This window comes from Lathyrus oleraceus, chromosome 5 (genome assembly GCF_024323335.1).
Source record: "Lathyrus oleraceus cultivar Zhongwan6 chromosome 5, CAAS_Psat_ZW6_1.0, whole genome shotgun sequence".
NCBI classification, from domain to species: Eukaryota; Viridiplantae; Streptophyta; class Magnoliopsida; order Fabales; family Fabaceae; genus Lathyrus; species Lathyrus oleraceus.
Genome location: NC_066583.1, coordinates 347,575,471 through 347,603,202, shown reverse-complemented (window position 1 = coordinate 347,603,202; position 27,732 = coordinate 347,575,471). Strand labels below are relative to the sequence as shown.

At 37.4% G+C, this 27,732-nt stretch overlaps 1 protein-coding gene across 2 annotated transcripts; it reads left to right on the top strand.

The window, feature by feature from the left end:
• The first annotated feature begins 21,683 nt into the window (after positions 1–21,683).
• On the top strand, positions 21,684–27,460 carry LOC127084575 (SMR domain-containing protein At5g58720). Of its 2 annotated transcripts, none has more exons than XM_051025059.1 (11): positions 21,684–22,451; positions 23,195–23,220; positions 24,137–24,262; positions 24,460–24,502; positions 25,058–25,234; positions 25,948–26,024; positions 26,137–26,193; positions 26,378–26,445; positions 26,599–26,705; positions 26,826–26,896; positions 27,001–27,460. In XM_051025059.1, the coding sequence occupies exons 1-11, from the start codon at positions 21,857–21,859 to the stop codon at positions 27,127–27,129; spliced, it is 1,476 nt and encodes a 491-aa protein (XP_050881016.1). In that variant the 5' UTR covers positions 21,684–21,856; the 3' UTR covers positions 27,130–27,460. The 2 variants fall into 2 exon arrangements, with proteins under 2 accessions (XP_050881016.1, XP_050881015.1); XM_051025058.1 differs by having other exon boundaries at positions 24,460–24,545; positions 25,005–25,234.
• Positions 27,461–27,732: the final 272 nt, after the last annotated feature.

The window sequence follows — 27,732 nt, the reverse complement described above, 5'->3', positions numbered from 1 at the left end:
TGATTTTTAGGGCTTTTGTTGTTATTATATGTTTTAAGGTCCTAAGACCACAGACAAAATCAAAACAAACAAACAATGTATATATAATCACAAGATATGGATCAAGTGAGAAAAGTGAAAAGGACTGAAGCATAAACAAGTGGCATGAAATGTAAATGGCAGATGAATGATAAATTTACTGAAATTTAAATTGTATAAAGTAAATGACTTGAAAAATAAAGCAATATGAATAAAAGTTAGTCAAGTGTTAGTCAAATGTTAGTGATAAGTTTTAATTAGTTAAGTCATTCTTTGGAGAATATTCAATCATTCATTCACAAGTATGAATCCTTGAACCAAGATATCATCCATGAGAAGGGCTCCAACTTGGATGATTCAACAAGTATGCCACTAGCTCTCATGAAAGGAAAAAAGGTCAAGTCTTCATATAATGCCATGAAAAATGAGAGACTTACAATATCACTTACTAGAGTGATATGCCTTGATAAAATTTAGCTCTATGTTAAGCAATCATAATTGGACTTATATATAAGTCACAACTATTTGAGGTCGGGCAATAAAAATATAGGTGTTAATGCATGTTAGAGATTTGGTACAAAGAACCAAACTCCTAAAACATACCACACACTAAAAATAAATGGGGGATGACCTATCTCAGTCTGGCTCATGTTGATTCATCTAATACAAGGTCATTGATGAATTAACTAGCATTAGACATGAAGATATTTCATTGGTCAATGATGGATTATGGAAGAATAGGGATGAAGATGAAGAGGGAAGGAGAAATAGAAACCCAAATTGATCACACGAGGAATTTTATCTGATCAATATTATCCATTCATTTTGGGAGATGAAACATAAATTTCATCAATCCCCTAAATCCAATAGTATTGGTTAAACAAAAGTCAAATCAACCATGATCAAGGCCAAACAGAAAGCCAAACATCACAAGACCATAAAAATGGATCAACATGATTTTCAAGCATTTATTCAATTAAAAATCAAATTAAAAATGAATTAAAATGCATTTTAAAATGGACAAAATCTCAAATCCCTTCAAAACACCAAATAAATGGCCAAAGGATTTATCCTAGGTCAAACAAGATCAAAGGACCTTAGACAAAAAATTTCATGGTTTTTGGAAAGTCAGAAGTATTTTAAAACAATTAAAAATAAGCCAAAAAAACATTTAATTCATGAAAAATATCAAAATTAATCCAAAAAATAATTTTAATTCAAAATATGAAATAGGAAATATTTAAAGATTTTTGGTGAAAGTCCCATATTTTTCGGATTAAAAATGAAATTTATATGAATTAAACAAAATAAAGGAATTAAATGGAAAATCAGAATTAAAAAATTAGAAAAAATGATGGCCATCAGATTTCCCTTATTAATTGAGGTGGTAGATTTAATGGTCAATGTGTATCATCCACTATAGTCCATAGTCAATGCGCATGTACAAGTGGTAATCAAAAGGGAGGGTTGAGATTAAAACGTGGACTCATAATCAGATGGTTTGGGCGATGCCAACACACCACCGGAGCCCTAGCCCTGGTCATCTTCTCCGGTGGACTTCACCGGACTGGTCCGCCATCATCCAATCAGAAAATGAAAAGTAAGGACACTATTTTAAAGAGAAAAAGCTCGGGAACTCGAATTTGGCCTCAATTTTGTCCAATTTCAAATATATTGAGAGATATGAAGAATTGAATTTTGAGGTACACGATATGAGTTGCTTTGATTTGACCTTAAAGCAACTCAATCTTGTTGCTTACATTGATAGGACTTCAGATAACCAATAATCAAAGAGAATGGAGAAGAATTGAGTGAGAATCGAAGGTTTGAAGTTTGGAAAAATCACCTTTGGATAGCAATGATTTGGCTTGATCTTGATATGAATCGACTTGGTTCTTCCTCCTCTTGCTTGCAGTGATCAATTGATGTGAAAATGGTAATGAATCCTTGGATATTGAATCTCAAAACAGAAGGTGAAATTCAAACTCGATTTCAAAGAAACCTTAAAGGAATTCTATGGAGTAGAGTTCTGAAATGGTTTGGCAAGGCTTGGGCAATGTGTCTCCTTCACTCTGAAGCAATGCACTTCTATTTATAAGCTCATGAATTGATTTCCACACCTTTTGAATTTTTGGCCAAATTTAGCAAGTTGTGCATGGGTGCATGTGCATTGAATTAGGCCAAACCAATGATGAAATCCACTTCCAATTCGTGCATACTTGGTACTGAAGTCATCACACGGAAGCATGCAAAAGGAAATAATTATTTGAATATGAAAGTTTCCAAAACAAACCCAATAAAGGAACCATACGCAAGTCCCTCAATTCTTGTCCAAATGAAGTGATCTGGGATGATTTGGAAAGTTGATATCAAGGGGAACAACTTTTATGTTGGAAACTTTTACATTTGAAGCTTGGATCATGACGAATTTTGAGGTGGAAGTTTGAGAAATCAAACATAACTGAAAATTTTCTAAGTCCCAAGTCAAATGACCACTTCTTCCACCTTGAATAACTTTTGCTATGAGCTTCAAATGATAATAGTTTATTCACCAAAGTTGTATCTCTTTCATTCCTGTTCAATTTGGTCACAAATTTTACACCATTTGGATTTGGGATGAGGGAGTTATGGATTTTAGAAGTTGAAGAAAATTGCTTGTTCAATGGTAATGGCCCAAAATGACCTATAATATTTCCTCTTGGCACATGCCCTTGAAGGTTGATTTTGAAATTTATCAAAGAATAAAAGTTGGATAATACATCTTTAAATTTATCATGAAACTTGTATGGCCTTCATATCATAAAAAATGAGAAAGTTTTGGTCCTCGGAAGTTGACCTCCTAACTAGGGCACAGAAAAATGACCTATAATCTTTCACCATAAAAAAATGACTTTCAAAGAAAAATTAGCTCTTGATGCCAACATGAAAGTTGTTTGTAATGTCATTATGAGTAACTTTATGCTTGTAATCATTTTCATATGACAAAAATGGTAGGAGATAGGGTCTATGGAACCCTAGTTTTGACCAATTGACTTTCTCTGGTCAACTTCCTTGAACCAACTTGCAAACTTGAAGTTATCTTGACCTTTGGAACTCATGGAGGATCATATATGCATAAAATGATGTAAAATGAAGTATCCCTCAATATCTTTGACCAATTGTTGAAGAAACTTGCTGAGGAAGTCACATAAGATACCTAGATGAATTAGGGCTTCCAAGGCAAACAAGCTTCAAACTCTTGATGAATTCTTGATCAAATTGACAAATGAGGAATACGGGGATCCATATATGATGCTTAGAACCAATGTGGACCATTTTTGGATTGATCTATTTGCATTGAGGGTCTTAAACCCTAGTTATGAGCTTGATGAAGCACAAGTGCACACATACACAACCTACAAAAGAAACAAAGACATATATAGACATATTTTTGGTATTTTGGTTAGTAAACAAAAGAAAATAAACTATGATACAATCAAAAGTGCTTGGTGATCTCTCCCAATACAAACCCAATGAATAAGGGGTAAGGAGGATGCCAAGGTATGATCCCAAAGCCAATGCAAATGATGAGATAACATGAGGGATCTTGGGGTCAAAATTGGGGTCTTACACGGTCCTAACTGGTTTAGGAAACCTTACCCAATCATTCCCAACAAGAACAAGATGAGATATAAAACATTTTATTTGCCTGCTTCAACCCCCCTAAGGGTGGCTCCCTACTAACCGAAATTGGTAGCCATGCAGTTTGTACTGAGCCAACTTCTCCCCAAATGCCTCATTATTAGAGGTGCATCCATCTCCGCTCCCTTTACACTTCTAGTGAGGGGGTGGCTTAAAGGAAACCTCTTATTTTGCCAAAAGAAGGAAGTTTTCTTTCACGCCTTTGATTACACCCTCTCCTTTGATTCCTGACCATACGTTGATAGCACAACATTTAGTGGATGCATTTCCTTTCTTAAGACAAAAATGTACGTTTGTTGAATGCTTCTCAAACATTTGTTGCGAGGCATGAAGATCAGTCCGCTTCCAAGAGCGCCCTTATGGGCATTCAGACTCGATCCCATAAACAAAAGAAGTTGGATGTTGCTAAAGTAACCCCTATCATATCGAATCCCCAACCAACCTCTGCCTCTGCTTTTGAGGATCCAAAGCCTAACTCTCAAAATAAAATGAAGACCCTGATGAGTGATGACATCAGTCAAGCTGCCTTAATAATTACCACTCTTATGCAAGATTCAAGTAGTAGTCAATAATCCAAACCTTCTTATGAGTTTAAGTTTTGGTCCAATAGTTTTGACGAGTTGAGATTCCTCTATGATCATTTGAATGCAACTGAGTATGTCGAAGATGTAAAGTCTATTGGCGCTCAACAATTGACCCAGAATCTTGGGGGCATGCTTGATGAGATATGCCGTTATGACTAAGGGTTTATTTGAAGTGGGTAATGGTCATGAACAAAATGAGATTCACCTTAACAAAGAGCTAAATCAGTCAAGGGATGACTTGAAAGCCCGAATTACTCATATAGAGGAATTGCCCAAGAAACTCTCGGAAATGAAGAAGCAAAAGGAGATGTCGAAATCTCAATTATTGGAAATAACTAAGCAGAAGGAAATTGTGGCAACCAAGTGCTCGAAAGTGGAGGCAACTAATGTTGGCTTAACTAAAGAAATAGAGCAATCTTGGACCCTCAATGAGACTTTGAAGAAATCGTTGCAAGACACCCAGGTGGTTTTCTTTCCGCCGGTGATGAAGCCTTTGAGAGGGCCAAAACCCAAGCTCTATGCATTGTGCCAAATCTGGATGTGTCAAGAATGGATTTCTTCAAGACTGCGGTGGACAGGCAGCTAGTCGACATGGAAGAAGCTTCTTCTGAAATAGAAGGCTTGAAGGACGTGACAAGTGATAATCCAACATCAGAAACCCAAGCGAACGAGCATGAAATTTAAATTTACTTAAGTTCTTCTTTCTGTTGGCCATCAATGGTGATATGCACTTTGTACTTTTGAAGAATATTTTTCTTTCCTACCAGACAATTAAGCCTTTTAAAGGCTCTTGTGAAGACGTTATTTCTTTGCCTTTTGTGTGATTTCTTTGACTTCATATATCTTGTTTATTATTTGAGTTGCAGATCTATGGCCGACCTCGTGGGTTGGCACAATTATCTTATCTTACTCACAGAATTTGGGAGGTTCTGGACCAAAATAAGCTGGATATTCTATCAGTGATAAATTTATCATATCATTTAAATAAGTGTGTCAATTTTCTATAGTCGATACTTAGATCCCCATGGGGTTGATGTTTAAATGGATATTAGAGGCTCTTATGGAGTGCTACCCGACCGCAACCGATTATCCCATAGGCTTCAAGTTTCTTGGACTTCGGTTAGGCCATAGGTTTTATTAAACGTTACCCGACCATAGTTGATTAGGTCAAAGGCTTCAATTTTATTAGACTTCAATTAGGATAAAGGTTTTATTAAACGTTACCCGATCGCAGAAGATTATGCCAGAGGCTTTAAGTTGCTTGGACTTCAGTTAGGCCAGAGCTTTTATTAAACGTTACTCGACCGCATCTGATTATGCCAGAGGCTTCAAGTTGCTTGGACTTTAGTTAGGCTAAAGCTTTTATTAAACATTACCCGACAACTGCTGATTATGCCAAAGGTTTTAAGTTGCTTGGACTTCAGTTAAGCCAGAGGTTTTATTAAACATTACCCAACCACATGGGATTATGCCAGATGCTTTAAGTTGCTTAGAATTTAGTTAGGCTAGAGCTTTTATTAAACATTACCCGACCGCAACCGATTATGCCAGAGGCTTCAAGTTGCTTGGACTTCAGTTAGGCTAGAGGTTTTATTAAACGTTACCTGGCTGCAACTGATTATGCCAAAGGCTTCAAATAGCTTGGATTTTTTTCTAGATCATGTCCTAGGATTTGCTTTATAAAGACATTTGTTTTAACTATGGGTGCCTCATTAAAAACCCTTTCCCATGCAAGGGAAAAGAGTGAATCCCCATATTTTTTATTCAATACATTTATTACATAGTCTAACTGAGATAAAATTCAAGACTAGTTATATTCCAAGTCCTGGGTATTTCAAAACCCTTTAAACTTTCTAACTTATAAGCCCCACTATTTAACCTCTAATGAACACGATAGGGTTCTTCCTAATTCGGCGCCAATTTTCCTTTCTTTGTGGGACCAATCACTCTTTTCACCACTAAGTCTCCTTGGTGAAATACCCTTTGCCTTACTTTAATGTTGAACCTCTGAGCAATTCTTTATTTAGTTGTGAATTCTCTGACGTGAGTTGTTTCCCGGACTTCATCCAACAAATTCGTTGAGTTATCCAAACCTTTCACACTGACACTTTCATCAAAAGCTAGACGTCTCCATGTCGGCATATTGACCTCAACCAGTATCATTGCATCAACACCGTAAACCATCCTGAAAGAAGTCTCCCGAGTGGTTAAATGCGACATAGTGTGATAAGACCATAAAATTTCATGTAAGGACTCGACCCACAATCCTTTGGCTTCATCCAACTTCTTCTTCATCCTAGATAAAATGATTTTGTTCGTTGCTTCTGCCTGACCGTTTGCTGGAGGACACTCTACTGAAATGAACCGGTTTTGTATTCCCAGATCTTTGCAAAACTCAACAACTGATGTACTAACGAATTGCACACCATTGTCATATACAATAACTCCAGGAAAATCAAAACGACAAATTATGTTTCTCCAATAGAACCGACGTACCCTTTCCGTTGTGATTCGTGCTACGACTTCTGCCTCCACCCATTTAGTCAAGTAATCGACAACTACTATTAAAAAATTTAGTTGTCCGACTGCCATAGAAAATGGACCTAGGATATCATCTCCCAATTGAAAAAACAGCCATAGTGAAAACACTGAATGTAACACTTTTACGGGTGAATAAATAAAAGGAGCAAACACCTGACACTTTTCACACCGGCTCACAAATTATGCACATTCCTGCAACATGCTTGGCCTGTAATATCTCGCTCTAAGTATTTTCCCTGATAACGTCTTTCCTCCGATGTGACTACCATAAATTCCCTCATGTACCTCCTTCATGACAAAAACTGAGTCTTCTTCTGAGATACACCTCAACATAGGAGCCGATCTACCCATCCTATACAAGTGGTCGACCACGATGAGGTACCCCGCAGATATCCTTCTGATATGCTTGGCTTCCATCTCTTTTTTAGGTAGTTCATTCTAAGTTAAATACCGAATAATAGGCTCCATCCAAGCCCTAACCTTATTTAGTGTCATAACCTCATCCACTTCTATACTTGGCGTTTCCAGGGTTTATTGAATTACTATTTTGTTTAACCCAATGCCTTTGGTACTTGCTAACCGTGCTAAGAGATCGACTCTGGTGTTCTCTCCCATAGGGATGCAATTTGTCTCAAACTCTTCAAATGTTTGGGACATCTTGAGAGCTTTTTGCAAATATTTGATCAACGAAGGATTCTTTGTCTGAAATTCTCCCTTGACTTGGAAGGTGATCAACTGATAGTCAGTTTGGACCAATAAATGTGTCACTCTAACATCTCTCGCTAACTTCATTCCTACAATTAAAGCTTCATATTCTGCCTGGTTATTGCTAACCTAAAAGTTAAAACATAAAGATTATTCAAGCATTAGGTCACTCGATCCTTCTAGCACTATCCTGGCTCCATTTCCTTTGAGATTAGAAGACCCATAAACAAATAAAGTCCATTTGCACGATGATTCTTCTAAAACCAGAGCACTCAACTTGTTCAAGAAATCAACGAGGATTTAAGACTTGATGCTACTTCGAGGCACATATTTTATATCATATTCTAACAGCTCTATCGCCCAAGCGACCATTCTTCCAGCCAAATCCTACTTTTTCAAGACTTGTTTAATAGGATAGTTAGTTCTTAAGATAATGAGGCGTGCTTGAAAATAGTATCTCAACTTTCGGGCTATGATTACTAATGCCAACGCGAGACACTCAATCTTCTGGTAATGTAATTATGCTCCCTTCAACACCTTACTAACAAAATATACCGATTTTTCCCCTTCTTCGGTTTCCTGAACTAACACCGAACTCATTGATTTGTCTAACACTGCTAGGTATAGGATAAATGGTTGATTCTCCCTGGATCATACCAAGATGAGGGGTGAAGATAAGATACACTTTACCTCTTTAAAAGCCTCTTTGCATTCCTCTGTCCACTGGAATTTCGTTGATTTTCTCACTGCCGCGAAAAAATAGATCGACTTATCCCCTACACAAGATAAAAAAACTAGATAAAGTGGCCAAACGTCCTATTAACTGTTGCACCTATTTTACCGTCTACACACTTCTCATATTAATGATTTCATGGAATTTATCTGGGTTCACTTCTACCTTGGCTGGTTAACATAAATCCAAGGAACTTCTCTGCTTGTACCCCAAACGTACATTTGTCAAGATTTAGCCTCATATTGTAACCTTAGATTGATGCAAATGTTTCTTCTACGTCCTCGACATGCTTCCTATCTTCCGGGGTTTTTACCACCATATCATCAACATACACCTCTAGATTTTATCCTATATGTGATGTAAACACCATATCCATCAGTCTCTGGTAGGTATCCATGAGTTTTTTAGCCCAAAGGGCATCACCTCATAATAATAATTGTTCTTATTGGCCATAAATTCTGTTTTAGAGGTATCTAATGGATTCATTTGAATCTGGTTGTATCCCGAGTAGGCATCTAAGAAGCTAAGAAGACGAAAACTAGAAGCCTCGTCGATGAGTTGATCAATGTGAGGAAGTGGATAGGGATCTTTTGGACATGCTTTATTCAAGTTGATGAAGTCTAAACACATTCACCATTTTCCTGACTTCTTCTTCACCATTACTATGTTAGCTAACCAAGTAGAGTACCTGATTTCCTTAATAAAGCCAACCTTCATGAGCTTTCCGACTTCATCTTCTACAAACCACATCTTTTCTTCGCATTCCTTCCGCTTCCTATGTGATATTGGTTTGACAGTCAGATCCAGTGCTAGGTGGTGACAAACTATGTTGGGGTTAATACCGTGCATATCAACCATTTCCATGCGAACATGTCTATGTTCTCCCTTAATATTCTGATGATCTCGACTTCTTCCTCAAGGGATAGTTAGAGCCAATCTGAGTTATTTGCGATGACTGAGCACCAATTTGTACTATCTTTACATCTTTAATGGGAGTAAGACTATCTTCTATTGAATCTTCCCTTTGGTCAATGTCAACTAAGTTCACTTTTACCTGATCGTCTTTGACTGGCTCGTCGTGACTTTTCTTCTTAAGCTTAAAACAGTCTCTATAACATTTCCTTACTATCCCTTAATCACCCTTTATTAATCCTATTTGGCCATTAGTCATAGGGTATTTTAATGTGAGATATATAGTGGACAACATTGCTTCCAGAGCATTGAATGAGGGCATGCCCATAATAACATTGTAGGGAGATGCAACGTTGATGATTAAGTACCTCACCAGACTACTTTTTGCATTTCCCCCATTACCAAAGGTAGTCGTCATGGGTAAATATCCCAACACCTATATTAGTTCTCCCGAGAATCCGACTAATGAACCTTTAAAGGGCAATAACTCGGTGATATCAAAGTTCATTCCCTTGAATGTCTCCTAGTACAAAACATCCTCCGAACTTCTTGGGTCGATTAGAACACATTTCATGTTCCAGTTCCGGATTTGTACTTTGATCACCATCAGGTCATCTTTGTGGAGTAACACTCCTTCAACATCTTTTTTAGAGAAGGTGATTGTGGTCTGGTTGTTTCTCTTTTCTGAAGGCAACCCCTTCCTGACATGCATCATTGTCAAAGCATATCTTTTTCTAGCTGAACTGGTTTCTCTCCCTCCAGCAAATCCTCCAACAATGGTGTTTAATGTATGACGAGTCATGTGTACTTCATATATGCTCTTCCCATTCTTCTATATAGAGTTGTTTGAGCTGATGTCTTCTAGGGAGAGATTCCTCTTTCCTGACTGTTCCCCAACATTTTTAACATAGGACAACAACCGACCGCTCTAGATTAAGGCCTGTATTTCTTTTTTTAGTCTATGACAGTTCTCTGTACGATGTCCTCAAATTCTATGGTATGCGCACCATGCATTGCCATCTTTTCCCATCACAACATATACCCCTTTTGGCCTTCCGGGTATGGGGAGTAAATTGGGATGGTAAACTTCTTTTAAGATATCTTCATGTTTAGGGGTTAGTGGTGTGTACTCCTGCTCTTTTTCAAATGGTATCTGAGATGGTCTCATTATTGTCCGATCTCTGGGTCCATGCTTAAAGTATTATTTCTTATGCCCATCTCCTTCTTCCTTGGCCCACACCTTGCATCCCGGGATCTTTTCTCCAAGTTGCTTTCTTCTCGTTTGATGTAGCATTCCGCTCGGGTGATAACCTCATCCATGTTGGATGTCGACTTTTGTGTTAAAGATTCATTGAACTGCCAGACTTTGAGGCTGTGCTAAAATGCTCCGACGAACATTTCTTGATTCGGATGAGATACCTTAATCTTTCTTCATTGAATCTAGCCATATATTCCCCGAGAGATTCTGCATGCCCTTGCCGAACGTTAAATAAACTGGTAGTTGACACCTTTCTATGCTTACTATCCGAAAAGTGTTGTACCATCTACTTGGTTAAGTCTTGGTATCTGATGATCGAGAACCTAGGTAGGCTCATATACCATCGCAAAAATATGCCATTTAGTTAATTCTAAAGGTCCCGACCATGAGTGAGCCGGAAGCCCATACTACTGCCATTTGGTTACTGATGGCAATAATATGCTCATATGGATCAATTTTACCATTGAAAGATACTAACAACGGTGGTTTGAAGTTCTCAGAGACTTAATCATCCTAGATAACTTTGGTGAAAGGCTGAGAATCCAGAGGCTTCCCCTCTACACCTCCTTCCTGTAGACTTTGCTTTTGCAAAACTTGGACACTGTCTTGCAAGGCTTCACTGACGAAGTGCTTCCACCACCGCGAGCAATTGAGCCATATCTGGTGGTGGAGGTGGATCGCTTCGGCTAGAAGATGATCCCAACACCGTCTAGGTGAAGTATTAATGTAACACCCCAAGAGAAATAAGACACTTATTTAATTTAAATTAATAATTAAATGATTAATTTAATTAAATAATTGGAATTTTGGATTTTATTATTATTAATATTTTGGGAATAATAATATTTGGAAAATATATATAAGGGGGAATAAAGAAAAGGGTTTCATTCTTAACAAGGAAATTTCACGTGAAACTCAGAGAAGCTGCAGAGAAGAGGAAAAAGGGCAAAGAGCCGAAAAGCACGGTTGAGGAACGGAAAAGCTAAAGCTTCGAGAATTGCCGGATTATCTCAGGTAAGGGGGGTTTATCGTCGTTTAATGGGTATTATAGAATAACATGTAATGGGTAGTGATAAGCCGTTGGTCTAACCCTAATTGGAACTGTATATGCTGAAATTGATGTTGGTTAAACGGTGTTAAAAATCTGTAAATTGAATCGGTAGTTGTGTGAGTCTTGAATGTTAGACTAGGGTAAGAATCCCAACCAAAAACTTGAATCGGCGTTACCAATTTACAAGACAAATTGTGTTTCTAGAGGTGGTTTCAGATGAGGAAACGGCCGGAAAAACCGGACAAGCAGAAGCTGGTAGAACCCTAGGAATAACTCAGAAAAATCTGAGTCTGCGCGCGAGCGGTCGACCATAGGGTCGGCGTGCGCTGACCCGTGAGGCATGCGCTGACTGCATGCGTCGACGCATGGTAGTTTTGCGCCGACCAGTGAGCTAAGCGTCGATTGTATGCGTCGACGCATAAGGCTTTTGCGCCGACTCCCTCCAGTTGAGCAGAGTCTTTGCAGAATGGAAATAGTTGATTTTATGTTGTGAGTGCAAGTGGTAGCTGGCCTATCATAGTTAATTGTGAGGAATGAATTTATTAGGTTTATGGTTGTGAAATGTTGATGCAATAATGTTGAAAAGTTGATTTTTTTAGTTGCCTTGTTGAAATTATTAAGTTGTAGGCCGATGAGCCAACGCTGATTCTAAGTTGATTTGTTGAGAATTACTGAGTTGTAGGCTGAAGAGCCAAAGTTGATTATGAGTTGTTCTGTTGAAAAACTGTTATGTGGCTGTTGTTATTATGTTGTTGAGCTTTCAAGTCGTACATGACATATACATTCATATGCATTAAGTCGGGGCTTTTGCTCACACCACGTTGGCCTGGATTGGCAAAAATTATGGGGCTTTTGCTCACACCACGTTGGCCTGGATTGGCAAAATTTTAAGTTGAAAGTTGAAGGCTTATGCCTTGATGCCCACTAAACTGGCAGTGATTTTAAGTTGGGAGTTTTACTCCAAATGGTACCACATGCATGAAGAGTCGAGTCTCATTGAGTTGCATTTTATGTTGTTATTGAGTTGCCTTTACGTTGTGTTTGAATATGATAATTGAGTTGACTGTGCCGTTGCCTAATGCATGATATAATTAGGGTGATTAACGTGTAGAATTACTTAACATAACATGATAAATTATAATATTTGTTATATCGATTGAGGAACTCACCCTTACAGCTATACTTTTCAGGTAACGGGCAGTGAGTCGAATAGAAGCTAGTGCTTGAAGTCTAGTGTGGTTAGAGGGTCATGCTCTGATAGATGTAACATCGGGACGGGATGTTTGAATTGTTGAATAAATGTTAATTTTGATGAATTACAGATGTTGAAATATTTATCCGCTGCGTATTGTTAAAGAAGATTTATGTTGAATAAAATTGAGCATGACTGATTTTACGTTGACTTTTGTGAAGGAGTTGTTATGTGACACCCTTGAGATGTATGATTACTCTGATATGTATGATTTAATTGTTGTTATTTATTATTAAACATTGGGGTATTTTAGAAGGGTGTTACATTAGTGGTATCAGAGCAGGTCGGTCCGTCCGGCCAGTTGTCGTGTCGTTTTGTCTAACAATTGTGTATTGTTACCAATCTAACTTTAAGTTGTGTTATTGATAAGTTGAAATGGCTGGAAGGAATGACGCTGCAATGGCTGCCGCAATGCAAGCAATGGCACAAGCTGTGCAGAACTTGCCAAATGCTGGTGGAGATGCTGGATCACGTAGCTTGGCGACTTTTCAAAGAGAGAATCCGCCGGTGTTTAAAGGAAAGCATGATCCAGATGCAGCCTTGGGATGGTTGAAAGAGATTGAGAGAATCTTCCGTGTTATGGATTGTACTCCAGCTCAGAAGGTTCGGTATGGAACTCACATGCTAGCAGTCGAAGCTGATGACTGGTGGCTAGAGACTCACGAGAGATTGACCGCGGCAGGTGAAGTCATTACTTGGGATGTATTCCGTAGGGAATTCCTGAGGAAGTATTATCCGGAAGATGTTCGTGGTAAGAAGGAAATCGAGTTCCTTGAGCTGAAGCAAGGAAACATGTCTGTCACTGATTATGCTGCGAAATTTGTGGAGCTGTCCAAATTTTATCCTCATTACACTGGTGCGGGTGCTGAATTTTCAAAGTGCATCAAGTTTGAAAACGGACTGCGCTCTGAAATTAAGAAGGCTGTTGGGTATCAGAAGATACGCATTTTTACTGAGTTGGTTGATAGCTGCAGGATATTTGAAGAGGACAATAATGCTCATTACAAGATTGTCAGTGATCGCAGAGGCAAGCAACATCAAAACCGTGGCAAGCCGTATGATGTTCCAGTTGGAAAAGGGAAGCAAGTAGCTGCTCCGGCTCAGAGGACTAGTAGGGGAGGTGCTCCTACTGGTATAGTTTGCTTCAAATGTGGTCAGGCTGGTCATAAGAGTAATGTATGTACTGCTGAAGTGAAGAGGTGTTTTCGCTGTGGTAAGACTGGGCATGCAATAGCTGATTGCAAGCACAAGGAAGTGATTTGTTTTAATTGTGGCGAAGAAGGGCATATTGGAAGTCAGTGTCAGAAGCCGAAGAAAGGGAATCAGTCTGGAGGCAAGGTCTTTGCTTTATCGGGTTCTGAGACTTCTGCTGATGATCGTTTGATCCGAGGTACGTGTTATATTAATGGCTTTCCTCTAGTAGCTATTATTGACACAGGTGCGACTCATTCCTTTATATCTTTGGAGTGTGCTGTGAAACTTAAGTTAGAGATATCTGAGATGTTTGGTAGTATGGTAATTGATACTCCTGCGAAGGGTTCAGTGACTACTACGTCGGTTTGCTTAAATTGTCCTTTGAGTATTTTTGGTAGAGACTTTGGGATGGACCTAGTGTGTCTTCCACTAGTGCAGATTGATGTTATTCTGGGTATGAACTGGTTGGTGTTCAACCGAGTTTCTATCAATTGTTTTGATAAAACGGTGATCTTTCCTGAGATTGTAGAAGGAAAGAGTTTGTTCCTATCAGCAAGGCAAGTGGATGAGGCAGTAGCTGAGGGAGCAAAGTTGTTCATGCTGTTAGCGACTTTGGAGGCTAAAGATAAACTGATGATTTGCGATCTAGCTGTGGTGTGTGATTTTCCTGATGTGTTTCCGGAAGAAGTGAATGAATTGCCGCCAGAGCGTGAAGTGGAGTTCTCTATTGACTTGGTACCTGGTACTAGGCCGATATCGATGGCTCCGTACCGTATGTCTGCTGTTGAGTTAACTGAATTGAAGAGTCAGTTGGAAGATCTGTTGGATAAGAAATTTATTCGTCCGAGTGTGTCACCGTGGGGTGCACCAGTGTTGTTGGTTAAGAAGAAAGAAGGTACTATGAGGTTGTGTGTGGACTACAGGCAACTGAATAAAGTGACGATCAAGAATCGGTATCCCTTGCCGAGGATTGATGATTTGATGGATCAGTTGGTTGGTGCAAGTGTGTTCAGCAAAATAGATTTGAGATCTGGGTATCATCAGATACGCGTGAAGACTGAGGATATTCAGAAGACTGCTTTCAGGACAAGGTATGGACATTATGAGTATTCTGTAATGCCTTTTGGTGTGACTAATGCACCTGGAGTATTTATGGAGTATATGAATAGGATTTTCCATCCGTACCTAGACAAGTTTGTTGTGGTGTTTATTGATGATATTTTGGTGTATTCGAAATCTGAAGAAGAGCATGCTGAGCATTTGAGAGTGGTTTTGGGAGTTCTACGAGAAAAGAAGTTATTTGCTAAACTGTCCAAGTGTGAATTTTGGTTAGAAGAGGTAAGTTTTCTTGGTCATGTGATTTCAAGAGGTGGTGTTGCTGTTGATCCTTCTAAGATAGAAGCGGTATCTAAGTGGGAAGCTCCGAAGTCTGTTGCTGAGATTCGAAGTTTCCTTGGTTTGGCTGGTTATTATAGGAAGTTCATTGAAGGATTTTCTAAGTTGGCGTTACCGTTGACGATGTTGACTAGAAAGGGGCAAGCGTTTGTTTGGGACTCAAGATGTGAAGAAGGTTTCCAAGAGTTAAAGAGAAGGTTAACTAGTGCTCCTATTCTGATATTACCGAGTTCATCGGAACCATTTGAAGTTTACTGTGATGCTTCATTGTTGGGTTTGGGTGGCGTGTTGATGCAGAATAAGCAGGTTATAGCTTATGCTTCGAGACAACTGAGGGTTCATGAGAGGAACTATCCGACGCACGGTTTAGAGTTGGCGGCTGTGGTGTTTGTTCTGAAGTTGTGGAGGCATTATTTGTACGGGTCAAGATTTGAGGTTTTCAGTGACCATAAGAGTTTGAAGTATTTGTTTGATCAGAAAGAGCTGAATATGAGACAGAGGAGATGGTTAGAATTTCTGAAGGATTATGATTTTGGTTTGAATTACCATCCGGGTAAAGCAAACGTAGTGGCTGATGCATTGAGTCGGAAATCATTACATATGTCTATGCTAATGGTTAAGGAATTGGATTTAATTGAGCAGTTTAGAGACTTGAGCTTGGTGTGTGAGAGTACTCACAATAGTGTTAAATTGGGAATGTTGAAGTTAACAAGTGGTATTCTGGACGAGATCAGAGAGGGTCAGAAATCTGATGTGCTTTTGGTTGATAAGTTGACTCTAGTGAGTCAAGGTCAAGGTGGCAAATTCAGAATTGATGAGAATGGTATTTTGAAATTTGGTAGTCGGGTGTGTGTTCCGGATGTTACTGAACTTAAGAAGAACATTCTTGAAGAAGGACATCGTAGTGGATTGAGTATTCATCCTGGAGCTACGAAGATGTATCATGATTTGAAGAAGTTATTTTGGTGGCCGGGAATGAAAAGAGATATCGCGAGTTTCGTTTATTCTTGTTTGACGTGTCAGAAGTCAAAGATTGAGCATCAGAAGCCGTCTGGGCTAATGCAACCGTTGGCGATTCCAGAGTGGAAATGGGATAGTATCAGTATGGATTTTGTTTCTGGTTTACCGAGGACAAGTAAGAATTTTGAAGCTATTTGGGTGATTGTTGACAGATTGACAAAGTCGGCTCATTTCATTCCGATCAGAATGGACTATCCGTTAGAGAAATTAGCTGAGCTGTATATTGAGAAGATTGTAAGTCTGCATGGTGTTCCGTCGAGTATTGTTTCGGACAGAGATCCTAGATTTACATCGAAGTTCTGGGAAGGTTTGCAGAAGGCTTTGGGAACTAAGCTGAGATTGAGTTCTGCATATCATCCGCAGACTGATGGTCAGACTGAGAGGACGATTCAGTCATTAGAGGATCTTTTGAGAGCTTGTGTTTTGGAAAAGGGAGGTGCTTGGGATTGTTATTTGCCTTTGATTGAGTTTACCTACAACAATAGTTTTCATTCGAGTATTGGTATGGCACCGTTTGAAGCTTTGTATGGTAGGAGATGTCGGACACCGTTATGTTGGTATGAGTCCGGTGAGAGTGCTGTGATTGGACCGGAGATTATTCAACAAACTACGGAAAAGATTAAGATGATTCAGGAGAAGATGAGAATTGCTCAGAGTCGTCAGAAGAGTTATCATGATAAGAGGAGGAAATCACTTGAGTTTCAAGAGGGAGATCATGTGTTTCTTCGTGTCACTCCGATAACTGGTGTTGGTCGAGCTTTGAAGTCGAAGAAGTTGACACCGCGATTTATTGGTCCTTATCAGATTTTGGAGAGGATAGGAGAAGTAGCCTATCGTATCGCTTTACCGCCGTCGCTTGCGAATTTGCATGAGGTTTTTCATGTGTCTCAGTTGAGGAGGTATATTCATGATCCGTCGCATGTTGTCCAAGTAGATGATGTACAGGTGAGAGATAACCTGACTGTTGAAACATCACCTATGAGGATTGAGGATCGAGAGTTGAAGCAGTTGCGGGGTAAAGAGATTGCCTTGGTGAAGGTAGCTTGGGGAGGACCAGCAGGTGGCAATGTGACTTGGGAACTGGAGAGTCAGATGAAAGAGTCCTATCCAGAGTTATTTGCTTGAGGTATGTTTTCGAGGACGAAAACTCTTTTAGTGGGGGAGAGTTGTAACACCCCGAGAGAAATAAGACACTTATTTAATTTAAATTAATAATTAAATGATTAATTTAATTAAATAATTGGAATTTTGGATTTTATTATTATTAATATTTTGGGAATAATAATATTTGGAAAATATATATAAGGGGGAATAAAGAAAAGGGTTTCATTCTTAACAAGGAAATTTCACGTGAAACTCAGAGAAGCTGCAGAGAAGAGGAAAAAGGGCAAAGAGCCGAAAAGCACGGTTGAGGAACGGAAAAGCTAAAGCTTCGAGAATTGCCGGATTATCTCAGGTAAGGGGGGTTTATCGTCGTTTAATGGGTATTATAGAATAACATGTAATGGGTAGTGATAAGCCGTTGGTCTAACCCTAATTGGAACTGTATATGCTGAAATTGATGTTGGTTAAACGGTGTTAAAAATCTGTAAATTGAATCGGTAGTTGTGTGAGTCTTGAATGTTAGACTAGGGTAAGAATCCCAACCAAAAACTTGAATCGGCGTTACCAATTTACAAGACAAATTGTGTTTCTAGAGGTGGTTTCAGATGAGGAAACGGCCGGAAAAACCGGACAAGCAGAAGCTGGTAGAACCCTAGGAATAACTCAGAAAAATCTGAGTCTGCGCGCGAGCGGTCGACCATAGGGTCGGCGTGCGCTGACCCGTGAGGCATGCGCTGACTGCATGCGTCGACGCATGGTAGTTTTGCGCCGACCAGTGAGCTAAGCGTCGACTGTATGCGTCGACGCATAAGGCTTTTGCGCCGACTCCCTCCAGTTGAGCAGAGTCTTTGCAGAATGGAAATAGTTGATTTTATGTTGTGAGTGCAAGTGGTAGCTGGCCTATCATAGTTAATTGTGAGGAATGAATTTATTAGGTTTATGGTTGTGAAATGTTGATGCAATAATGTTGAAAAGTTGATTTTTTTAGTTGCCTTGTTGAAATTATTAAGTTGTAGGCCGATGAGCCAACGCTGATTCTAAGTTGATTTGTTGAGAATTACTGAGTTGTAGGCTGAAGAGCCAAAGTTGATTATGAGTTGTTCTGTTGAAAAACTGTTATGTGGCTGTTGTTATTATGTTGTTGAGCTTTCAAGTCGTACATGACATATACATTCATATGCATTAAGTCGGGGCTTTTGCTCACACCACGTTGGCCTGGATTGGCAAAAATTATGGGGCTTTTGCTCACACCACGTTGGCCTGGATTGGCAAAATTTTAAGTTGAAAGTTGAAGGCTTATGCCTTGATGCCCACTAAACTGGCAGTGATTTTAAGTTGGGAGTTTTACTCCAAATGGTACCACATGCATGAAGAGTCGAGTCTCATTGAGTTGCATTTTATGTTGTTATTGAGTTGCCTTTACGTTGTGTTTGAATATGATAATTGAGTTGACTGTGCCGTTGCCTAATGCATGATATAATTAGGGTGATTAACGTGTAGAATTACTTAACATAACATGATAAATTATAATATTTGTTATATCGATTGAGGAACTCACCCTTACAGCTATACTTTTCAGGTAACGGGCAGTGAGTCGAATAGAAGCTAGTGCTTGAAGTCTAGTGTGGTTAGAGGGTCATGCTCTGATAGATGTAACATCGGGACGGGATGTTTGAATTGTTGAATAAATGTTAATTTTGATGAATTACAGATGTTGAAATATTTATCCGCTGCGTATTGTTAAAGAAGATTTATGTTGAATAAAATTGAGCATGACTGATTTTACGTTGACTTTTGTGAAGGAGTTGTTATGTGACACCCTTGAGATGTATGATTACTCTGATATGTATGATTTAATTGTTGTTATTTATTATTAAACATTGGGGTATTTTAGAAGGGTGTTACAATTAACGCTTTCGATGATGATCTTGTGTGGCCTGAGCAAGTTTTATCGAGGCTCCACATAGGACGCCAAATGTTCTTGCTAAAAAACACTAAAATGTTCGACTTCCTTGTTTTTAGTTAAGGAGAGCCTAAAATGACTGATTGAAGTGTCTGTTATGTATTGCTTATCTTGTTTATTCCCCCTCTTTATTCTCCAAACATTCCCCTATTTATAGGTCTCATTCTCCTTCTCCTCCCCGCTCGCTCGACTCTCCATATTCTTCATAAATGCATCTGCCACCAACGTCCTCCGTCACTATAATTGCCATGTAACGTCCGCCTCTTCACTAATTATAACTTCCCTATCATAATGTATCATTATGTAACTGCTTCTTACGACATTTCAAATGACATTTTAGCCTTGTCATCAGATCTGACTTATACTAACCAGATCATTATCGGGTTATACGAGGTTGACTTCGTCTTGCTTATTTTGGTACCCTGACCGAATTCTGGCTAGGAGGTATAACACGACTACTAAGGAACTCTGTATGTACATGATCCTTCGATCTTATATTCCGGTTGGTCAAACTAATTTTCTAAAACATACAATAACCATAAAAGACTTGGAGAATTTCATCTTCAACTGAAATATAAGACTATATCGTCTAACATCCCCAAGAATGATCATCTAAAAATACCGTTGTAAATGCTTTCAAATAACTTAAAATATATAAATATTATAAAAGTAAGAGAAACAGTGTGGAAGTTGTTAAATAAATTGATCTAAAATTTAGTAAAAAGGAAAAAAAGTTATCATCCATAAATAAACATTTAATAAAAGTTTTCTTTATCAAGAAAAGTAAGATGACCGATTCCAAAATAAAAAAGAGATTATATAAAAGATTTAAGTAATTAAGTGCCGGCCGTTTTCCTATAACACTGCCTCTCAATAAAGGAGAAAAGGTATATATATTTTTGTTAAATCTAATATTCTAAATTTGATTATTATAGATTTTAATATCTTCTAAAACTCCACAAAACCATATCCAACAAACTATTTTTAATCATAATTAGAACTATATTATATAATTAAGATAAGACATTTCTGATTATTTTCAGTAAAATAGAATTATCTAGTTATAACTAAAATCAAATATTTATAATATTTAACAATTATTATTGACTTAAGTGTATAAAAAAATGTAATTGACAATATATAAATTAAATTATTTTAATTAACAAGAAATCAAATACTAATCTCATATATTTTATTAAAAGTCAGACTTTAAAAGTATATAATTATAATTAACTTTGATTTTATTTTGACTATAATTAACTTAGATTTAAAAAGAATTTAAGTTGATAATAAATATGATTTTATGATATTCTTAAATTCGGATGAATACCAATACTTTTAATAAAATCAATTATAAATTTTAATTATTTTTAAAATAAATTAATACGATGAATATTTATTGAAATAAATTCAATGGATATTGAAGTTTCCATCTATATATAAATTTAAGAGATTAATTACTATATACTGTCGGTGTAAAAAGTTTTACACCGTCGATTTATCAGAATCATCCGTTTGTATTACTTTATAAATTTTTAAAATAATAGTCAATTTTTTTTTAATATCCGACGTCTATGATTAACTGAGTGTAAAATCCTTTTACACTTACGGTTAGTATAATTCAATTAAATTCTAAATTAAATTATTTTAATTAACATATAAAGAAATAATACTAATGTCTATGACTAGAGGTGGCAAAAGGGCATTCCCGCCCCATTTAGGTCCGCCCCGCAAAAGCCCGCAAAAAAACGGGACGGGACTGTCATAGTTGAGGATGTGAGCCTAAAACTTAGACCCGCCCTGCAAAAAAATGAGGGCGGAGCGGGAACTGCCCGCGGGCACTGCACTATTTAAGCCTAAAAATACCAAAATTTATATAAATACACGTGTTCGCAAAAGTCCGCGAAAAAAACGGGACGGGGCGGGACGGACACATTTAAGGGTGAAGATCCAAATCTTTGGCCCGCCCCGCACAAAAGTGTAGGCAAAACGGACATACCCCGCGGGCCGAGCTTGTTTTGCCACCCCTATCCATGACTATGTTCACCGTTTCTAACAAATTTTAAAAATTCATGTAGGAGTATTTCTTAAAATTCTCTACATTGGTTTTTACCCTACAAACCCGCAATCGAATTATCAACACGATTTTTCTTTTAACGGTTTATAAAAGATAATTCATGTGTCGGTATTAAATAAAAAAGATAAACAAAAACTAATTTAAAATCTATATCAAAATACACGTTCCTTTTTCAGTTTTTATAGATAAATAACTTTATATTATTATCATCGATATTATTAATATTATTCTCAGAGAATCTCTCATGCCATTCCTTCTTCAACAACATCCATCAACGATTCCTTCTCCAAATTCCCACCTTTCAAACTCAGAATCAATCTTCAACCTTTTTTTTCTCTGAAGGATTCTGTTTTTTTTTCTCTCAAAAGATGAAAAACTCCAGAAAAAAGAAGAAGCAAAAACCACCGAAGAAGGTTGAAGAGAACAAAGAACCCAAACTTGTTATTGAAAAAGAAGAGAGAAAAAAACTAGTTCTACAATCGTTGGTTGAAGCTTTCTCTTTATCTTCCATCGAAGAAGCGGTTGTTGCTTACGATGTTGCAAACGGTGATCCAACCAAGGCTTCTGAGATCTTAAGGAGAGGTTTGGTGGACAGTATTGAAGACCCTTTTTTTTCATCTTCTTATTCTTCTTCGTGTAGTGGTGGTAGTAATGGTAATGGGGGTTCTTCTGGGTTGGATTTGGGTTCGACTTCGGGTTCTTCAGATGGGTTTTTGGAGCAGATTTGTAGGGAGGATGTGGTTGGGTTTGAAGGGGTTAAGCCGAAGCAGAAGCAGAAGAAGATTGTTGCTGCTACGGGGACTGTTTCAACGATTTTGGGTAATGAATATGTGAGGAGGAATAGTGGTAGGAAGAAGAGGCTTGGGATTGAGGTTGTTGATAAGGAAGAGGCTGAGCAGTTCCTTTATTCCATGCTTGGGAATGATTGTGATCTTAATTTGGCTGTTGTTAGAGATGTTCTTTGTGAGTAATTGACTTTTTTTGTTTTTGTTATGTGCTATGTTCTTTTGCAGGATTTAGTTTTGTTTGCTATAGAAAAGTAGAAAATGAATTACTAGTGGTTTTAGAAAAGTTTTAGTTTATTTATTATGTTTTCAATTTCAATTATGCTGCTCTTTTCGTGTTCAAAACCGTTATTGCATTTGTAGATCAACTGTTTGATGTATTGTCTGTTGCTCTGTAGCACCGACACTTGTGATTACTTTGAATTTATTCATTTAAAAAAAATTATTGGTGTTGATATGTCGGTGTTTGTGTCGTGTCCGGTGTCGGTGTCTGTGTCCGATCTTTATAGGTCTTTTGAGTTTAAAGTTTCAAGTCTTTTGAGTTTAAAGTTTCAAATCCAAGTTTCAAGTCATATGATAGGAGGAGATTAGAGGGAGATCAAAGAAAACAATGCCTTTAAATGTTAAGAATATGAATTTTAATGGTCTGTTATTAGATCTGATTCATGATGGGACCATATTTGATTTATGTAGTCCATTCCGCTTACTTGAAATAAAACTTGTATTGTTGTTGTTTTGGTTTTATATGGAACTAGAAAGTAGAAACTTATTCTTCTTTTCCTTAATTTGCTATCATATTATTTTTACTCATTGTGTGTTTATTCTAGTTCATGGTGTTTTTAGTTATAATATTTGTTTTGAGAATACGTTTTTCTGGTTTATTGTCTGTCCTTGGAATTAAATGTTTATCTTTGTATGCAGGTCAATGTGGATATGATGTTGAAAAGGTATATTGCAGTCTGAAATTATGCTTCCCATGAATCCTTACTTGAGGTTCTTAATTGTTCTGGTTCACACATTTTCTGCATTCCCGTGATCTTATTTGATTGCTTACGCTCCCATTTAGCTCTCACTCTCCCATCTGCGGAGTTATTATGGTTGTAGAGCTGCAGAGTTCTGAGTGGCAGAGTTTGGTAACTGTTGCTCATTATTTGCCGCTATGTTGCCAATAGTGCTGCCGAAGCGTAGTGGTGGTAGGGTTCAGCGCGACACTTTTGGCCTGCAAGTTACCGTCAGCAATAGTGGTTGTTGCGGCCCCAACCGCTATCGCGTCTGGCATTAGGGTTTTGGGGCGAAATTCCTCAAATCCTTTTTTTAAAGTGGTCTTTTTTAAGGGTATAAATGTCAATTCAAGCTTTTTTAAGTGTATGTTCTTCATTCTGTTATGTTCCTGCTTACTAATAATCATTTTGTTCTTTCAGTTCTGTTATGTTCTTTTCTTTTAAGTTTTATTCCTCAGTACTTTGTGGTTTGATTTATAACATATTTTGCTTTCTAACATATTTTGCTTTCTAACATATTTTGCCTGTGACGTTTGATTTATAAAAGCTTTTGTATCCTTGTATCTCTGTCGTATCGTACCATGTATTGGGGCTTTTTAGTGTATTTTGCATCCCTACATGTGTTTTAATCAACTCAAGTTGTTTTGTTCTTCATTCTGTTATGTTCCTGCTTACTAACATATTTTGCTTGTGGCGTTTGATTTATAGAAGTTTTTGTATCCTTGTATCTCTGTCGTATCGTACCATGTATTGGGGCTTTTTAGTGTATTTTGCATCTCTACATGTGTTTTAGAATGCTACACTGATGAACTCAAGTTATTCTACTTTTGTAATATGAATAGCTGTGATTATGATTTTCCAGGCCTCGGATGTATTGCTTGACCTAGCTGCTAATGAGAGATCCAGTAATGATAGAAATTCTAATTTCAAAGTAGGCAACAACATGGATGATACAAGATTCCTTGTTGATTATGATCATAATGACAGCGTAAGTGATGACTTTCTTTTTTAACATTTAATGGGTCACTTGTTATCTTCTGAAATAGTTGGTCAGGTATTTAAATTTCTGTGGTTGTACGACTGTTAATTTTGGATTTTCATCATTGGATATAGTTTTAACATCTTCATTATTTGCATCCTTATATCCTTATAGTTCATAATAATAATTGTCATATTTTGGCGCAGTTGATAGACAGGAGATCAGAATGCACGTCTCTTTCATCGGAAGGTGACTTTTCTGATAATATATGGGGTCCGACATCTTATGGCAGGTCAATCATGTCGATATATTCATGTATTTATTATTTTGCTATAGCAGTGTTGTTGATACATTATGGCTCTGTCTTCACATTTTTCATTCTTTCTCGCCACTTCCTTCCTACAAACAAAAACAATTTTGATAAATGATTTTATAGGGATGGGAGCTAGATTGTGTTAAAACCAAATTGCATATTCTTGTATGCACATCTATGCAAATAAAATTAGCATAAAATTGTTTGTATATGGTCATTACTCATTACTATTAGTTCAAACCTCATTATCAGTATCACCATTGCCCCTAAATTACTACAACAATATTTATGATTTTGGATTGTCCATTACTCGAATATCCTCCTATTCACTTTCGCCTTCATTTATACCATCTTGTATGTGAATCTCAACTTCCTCCTAATCAAGAATCTTGTCGTATGGAACTTAACTCCACTAGCTTAGTTGTTTATTGGTTTTAGGAATTATGCGGAGGTCCTCACTAGTTCTAAAGCTAATTCTCATATTAGCCCAGGATGTACAAAGTTTGAACTTCCTCAAAAGGTGTTAGAGTCCTTGTTTAACATCCCCAAAAGCTCCGAACACGACAAAGGTACCATGAATTGGAGAAACATAGCAAAGAAAATGCAGTCCATGGGACCTGGTTTTGTTCCTTGTCCAAATGTTGCAGAACCTCAGCAGCGTGCTCACAGTATGGCAATTTCGATATACTTTTGCTTGCATCTACTCACTCTTCTTAAATAGTATTCAGTCATTTGTACTTGCCTATTAAAGTTTTTTCTTGTCAAAAATCATAACAGTGCATTTGCATCAATTTTCACCTATGAAGAACGGGCTCCGACACGGATACCAAGACACAATATGACACAGACACACCGACATGGATAATGTCAAAAACACAGGACACCTACACCACTACATATATGATAGTAATTTACGTTCATTTATCTATCAATTATTTTAAAGAGTTAAAAATATTCTAATCAAAGTTAATGTCTATATGTGTGTGAGGTTTGTCCAAAAATGTATAAGGTGTGTTGTGAAAGTAAAGAAAAAACCACTTTTTTTTAAACACTTGTCTAAATCGTCTGACACGTGTTGTATGAGGATCATACATTTGTCGGAACTGATTTAAAGAGTGTTGAAGCAAAAAAAAATTTTTTTTTGGAACACTTGTCAGATTTTTTTGGCATGTGTCGTACGTGTGTCATACTAGTGTCGGAAACCGACACATGTCAGACACCGCGATACGCCTACTCCTAGAGGTGTTAGTGCTTCATACATTTTTTGAGTATTTTTGGATTATCTTTCTTTTTGTATGCTTAAATTTGATGGATTTCGTTGATGTTATCAAATTGAAAATGAACTATATCTCTTCACTTATTTTATTTTTCTGGTTCATAGCTAAAGGAGAGGAATATCATGCATTTAGGGAAGGTGCAAGACAGCAGTGGGATTCTGTGAAATGTTACTTTCAGAAAGTAAGTGCATATTTTGTCTTTTCCTTTGATTTTAACTATCTCTTCTCTAAGCCGGTTTGATTTGGAGTGCAGATGTCATTGAGTATATGATAGAGTTGACATAATTTTGCAGGCTGCAACAGCATATACTAATGGAGATCGAGGATATGCTGCATATCTTTCTGATCAGGTTCATTATTTTGTCTGTCAAAAATGTGATGCATTACTTTGCACCTAATCATTCGGATGGCTGTTTATAATAATTATCTTTTAAAACCAATGCTTTTTCAATTCCTCTATATATTGCTTTTTAAGGTCCATTGTTTAATAGCATAAACTTCTAGATAGTACTAACTATTTCTATGTGTGGTTAGGGTAAAGAACAAACTAAAGTAGCTCAGAAAGCCGACACTAAGGCAAGCCATGACATATTTGTTGCTAGGTCAGTCGTTTTCTTTAACTTGATGGAATTTTTTTTTTGTGAAGATTCTCCAAAATAGGAATAAAGAACAAAAATCATAGAACTTCCATTTTCACGTTTTCCTTATGCAGTCTGTGTTATTGCTTGTTTTAACCTATTGTGAGCCTTATGCAGAAACAAGGGTATAGAAAATGTGATAACTATTGATTTGCACGGGCAGCATGTGAAACCAGCAATGAGAATGCTGAAACTCCACCTTCTGTTTGGATCATATGTTCCTTGTAAGCATTTTCTTAAGGATCTAGCTTCTCACTCATTCTTAGGACTTAAAAGGACATTGCTTATTGAACTGTGTTTTCATTTTCTTACTTTACCTGACTGTCTTTTTATTTCTGCTTTAGCTGTTCAGATGATAAGGGTCATCACAGGATGTGGATCACACGGTTTTGGAAAGTCCAAGCTGAAACAATCGGTACGGTTTAATCCACCCCTTCTATACAAATCTCAATAACTATGTCTCTTCGAAGGGAACAAAATTGTTTTGAAATGGCTATTCTTATGATTTGCTTGATACAGGTTACTAAACTTTTAGATAAAGAGTCAATTGAATGGAGTGAAGAGAACCGAGGAACTGTGTTGATCAAACTCAACGGATGGAGAGAGTTCAGCTTTCTGGACGCAGACAGTGATAGCGATAGCGATTGATTAAGCTTATTGCATATAAGCTAATTGCAGGTTTATTATCTGTTTGTACCAGTTTTAGACTAGTAACTTGGGATTGATAACTAAATTAGAGCTGTGACATTGACATGTACATTAGGTGCCTATTTAGGCCAAGCTCTTTGTTGAAGCAAACATAGATCTTGGCACATTTAGGGTTGTATCATATCATGTAGATCATTTAACTCTATTTTTTTTATTTCAATTATTTGGCCAAAACTGCATCCTAGAGTAGGCTATATTGACATAAGATACTATCTGTGATGTACAGAGATGAATATGTAATTTTTAATTTTAATTATCAGTTTTTTCTTTCTCTCTGATTTCTTCATGAAACGGATTGCGTTGGTAATTACATATACTGACTTGCTTGCTGCAATGGAGATTGGCTGACTGATCCACACGATGCTTTGTTACAAAGCTAGTTGATCATTCGAGTCACTTTAAAGTGTGACTTAAGGGATAGAGGGATTCAGTGTTATCCAACCCACTAAATCCATTAGAAAACTTTGCATGGTTTGTTTTACACAATGATGAAACTTGGAATATGATACCATATCTATATTCAAGTTTCTTGAAAAAAAAAAC

Bases quoted from the DNA above. Each gene is read 5' to 3' on its own strand.
- LOC127084575 (XM_051025058.1), top strand. From the start codon at position 21,857: ATGAAAAACTCCAGAAAAAAGAAGAAGCAAAAACCACCGAAGAAGGTT. The intron at 25,235-25,947 runs GTATGGCAATTT...TCTGGTTCATAG, and splicing joins ACCTCAGCAGCGTGCTCACA to CTAAAGGAGAGGAATATCAT. The intron at 26,897-27,000 runs GTACGGTTTAAT...TGCTTGATACAG, and splicing joins AGTCCAAGCTGAAACAATCG to GTTACTAAACTTTTAGATAA.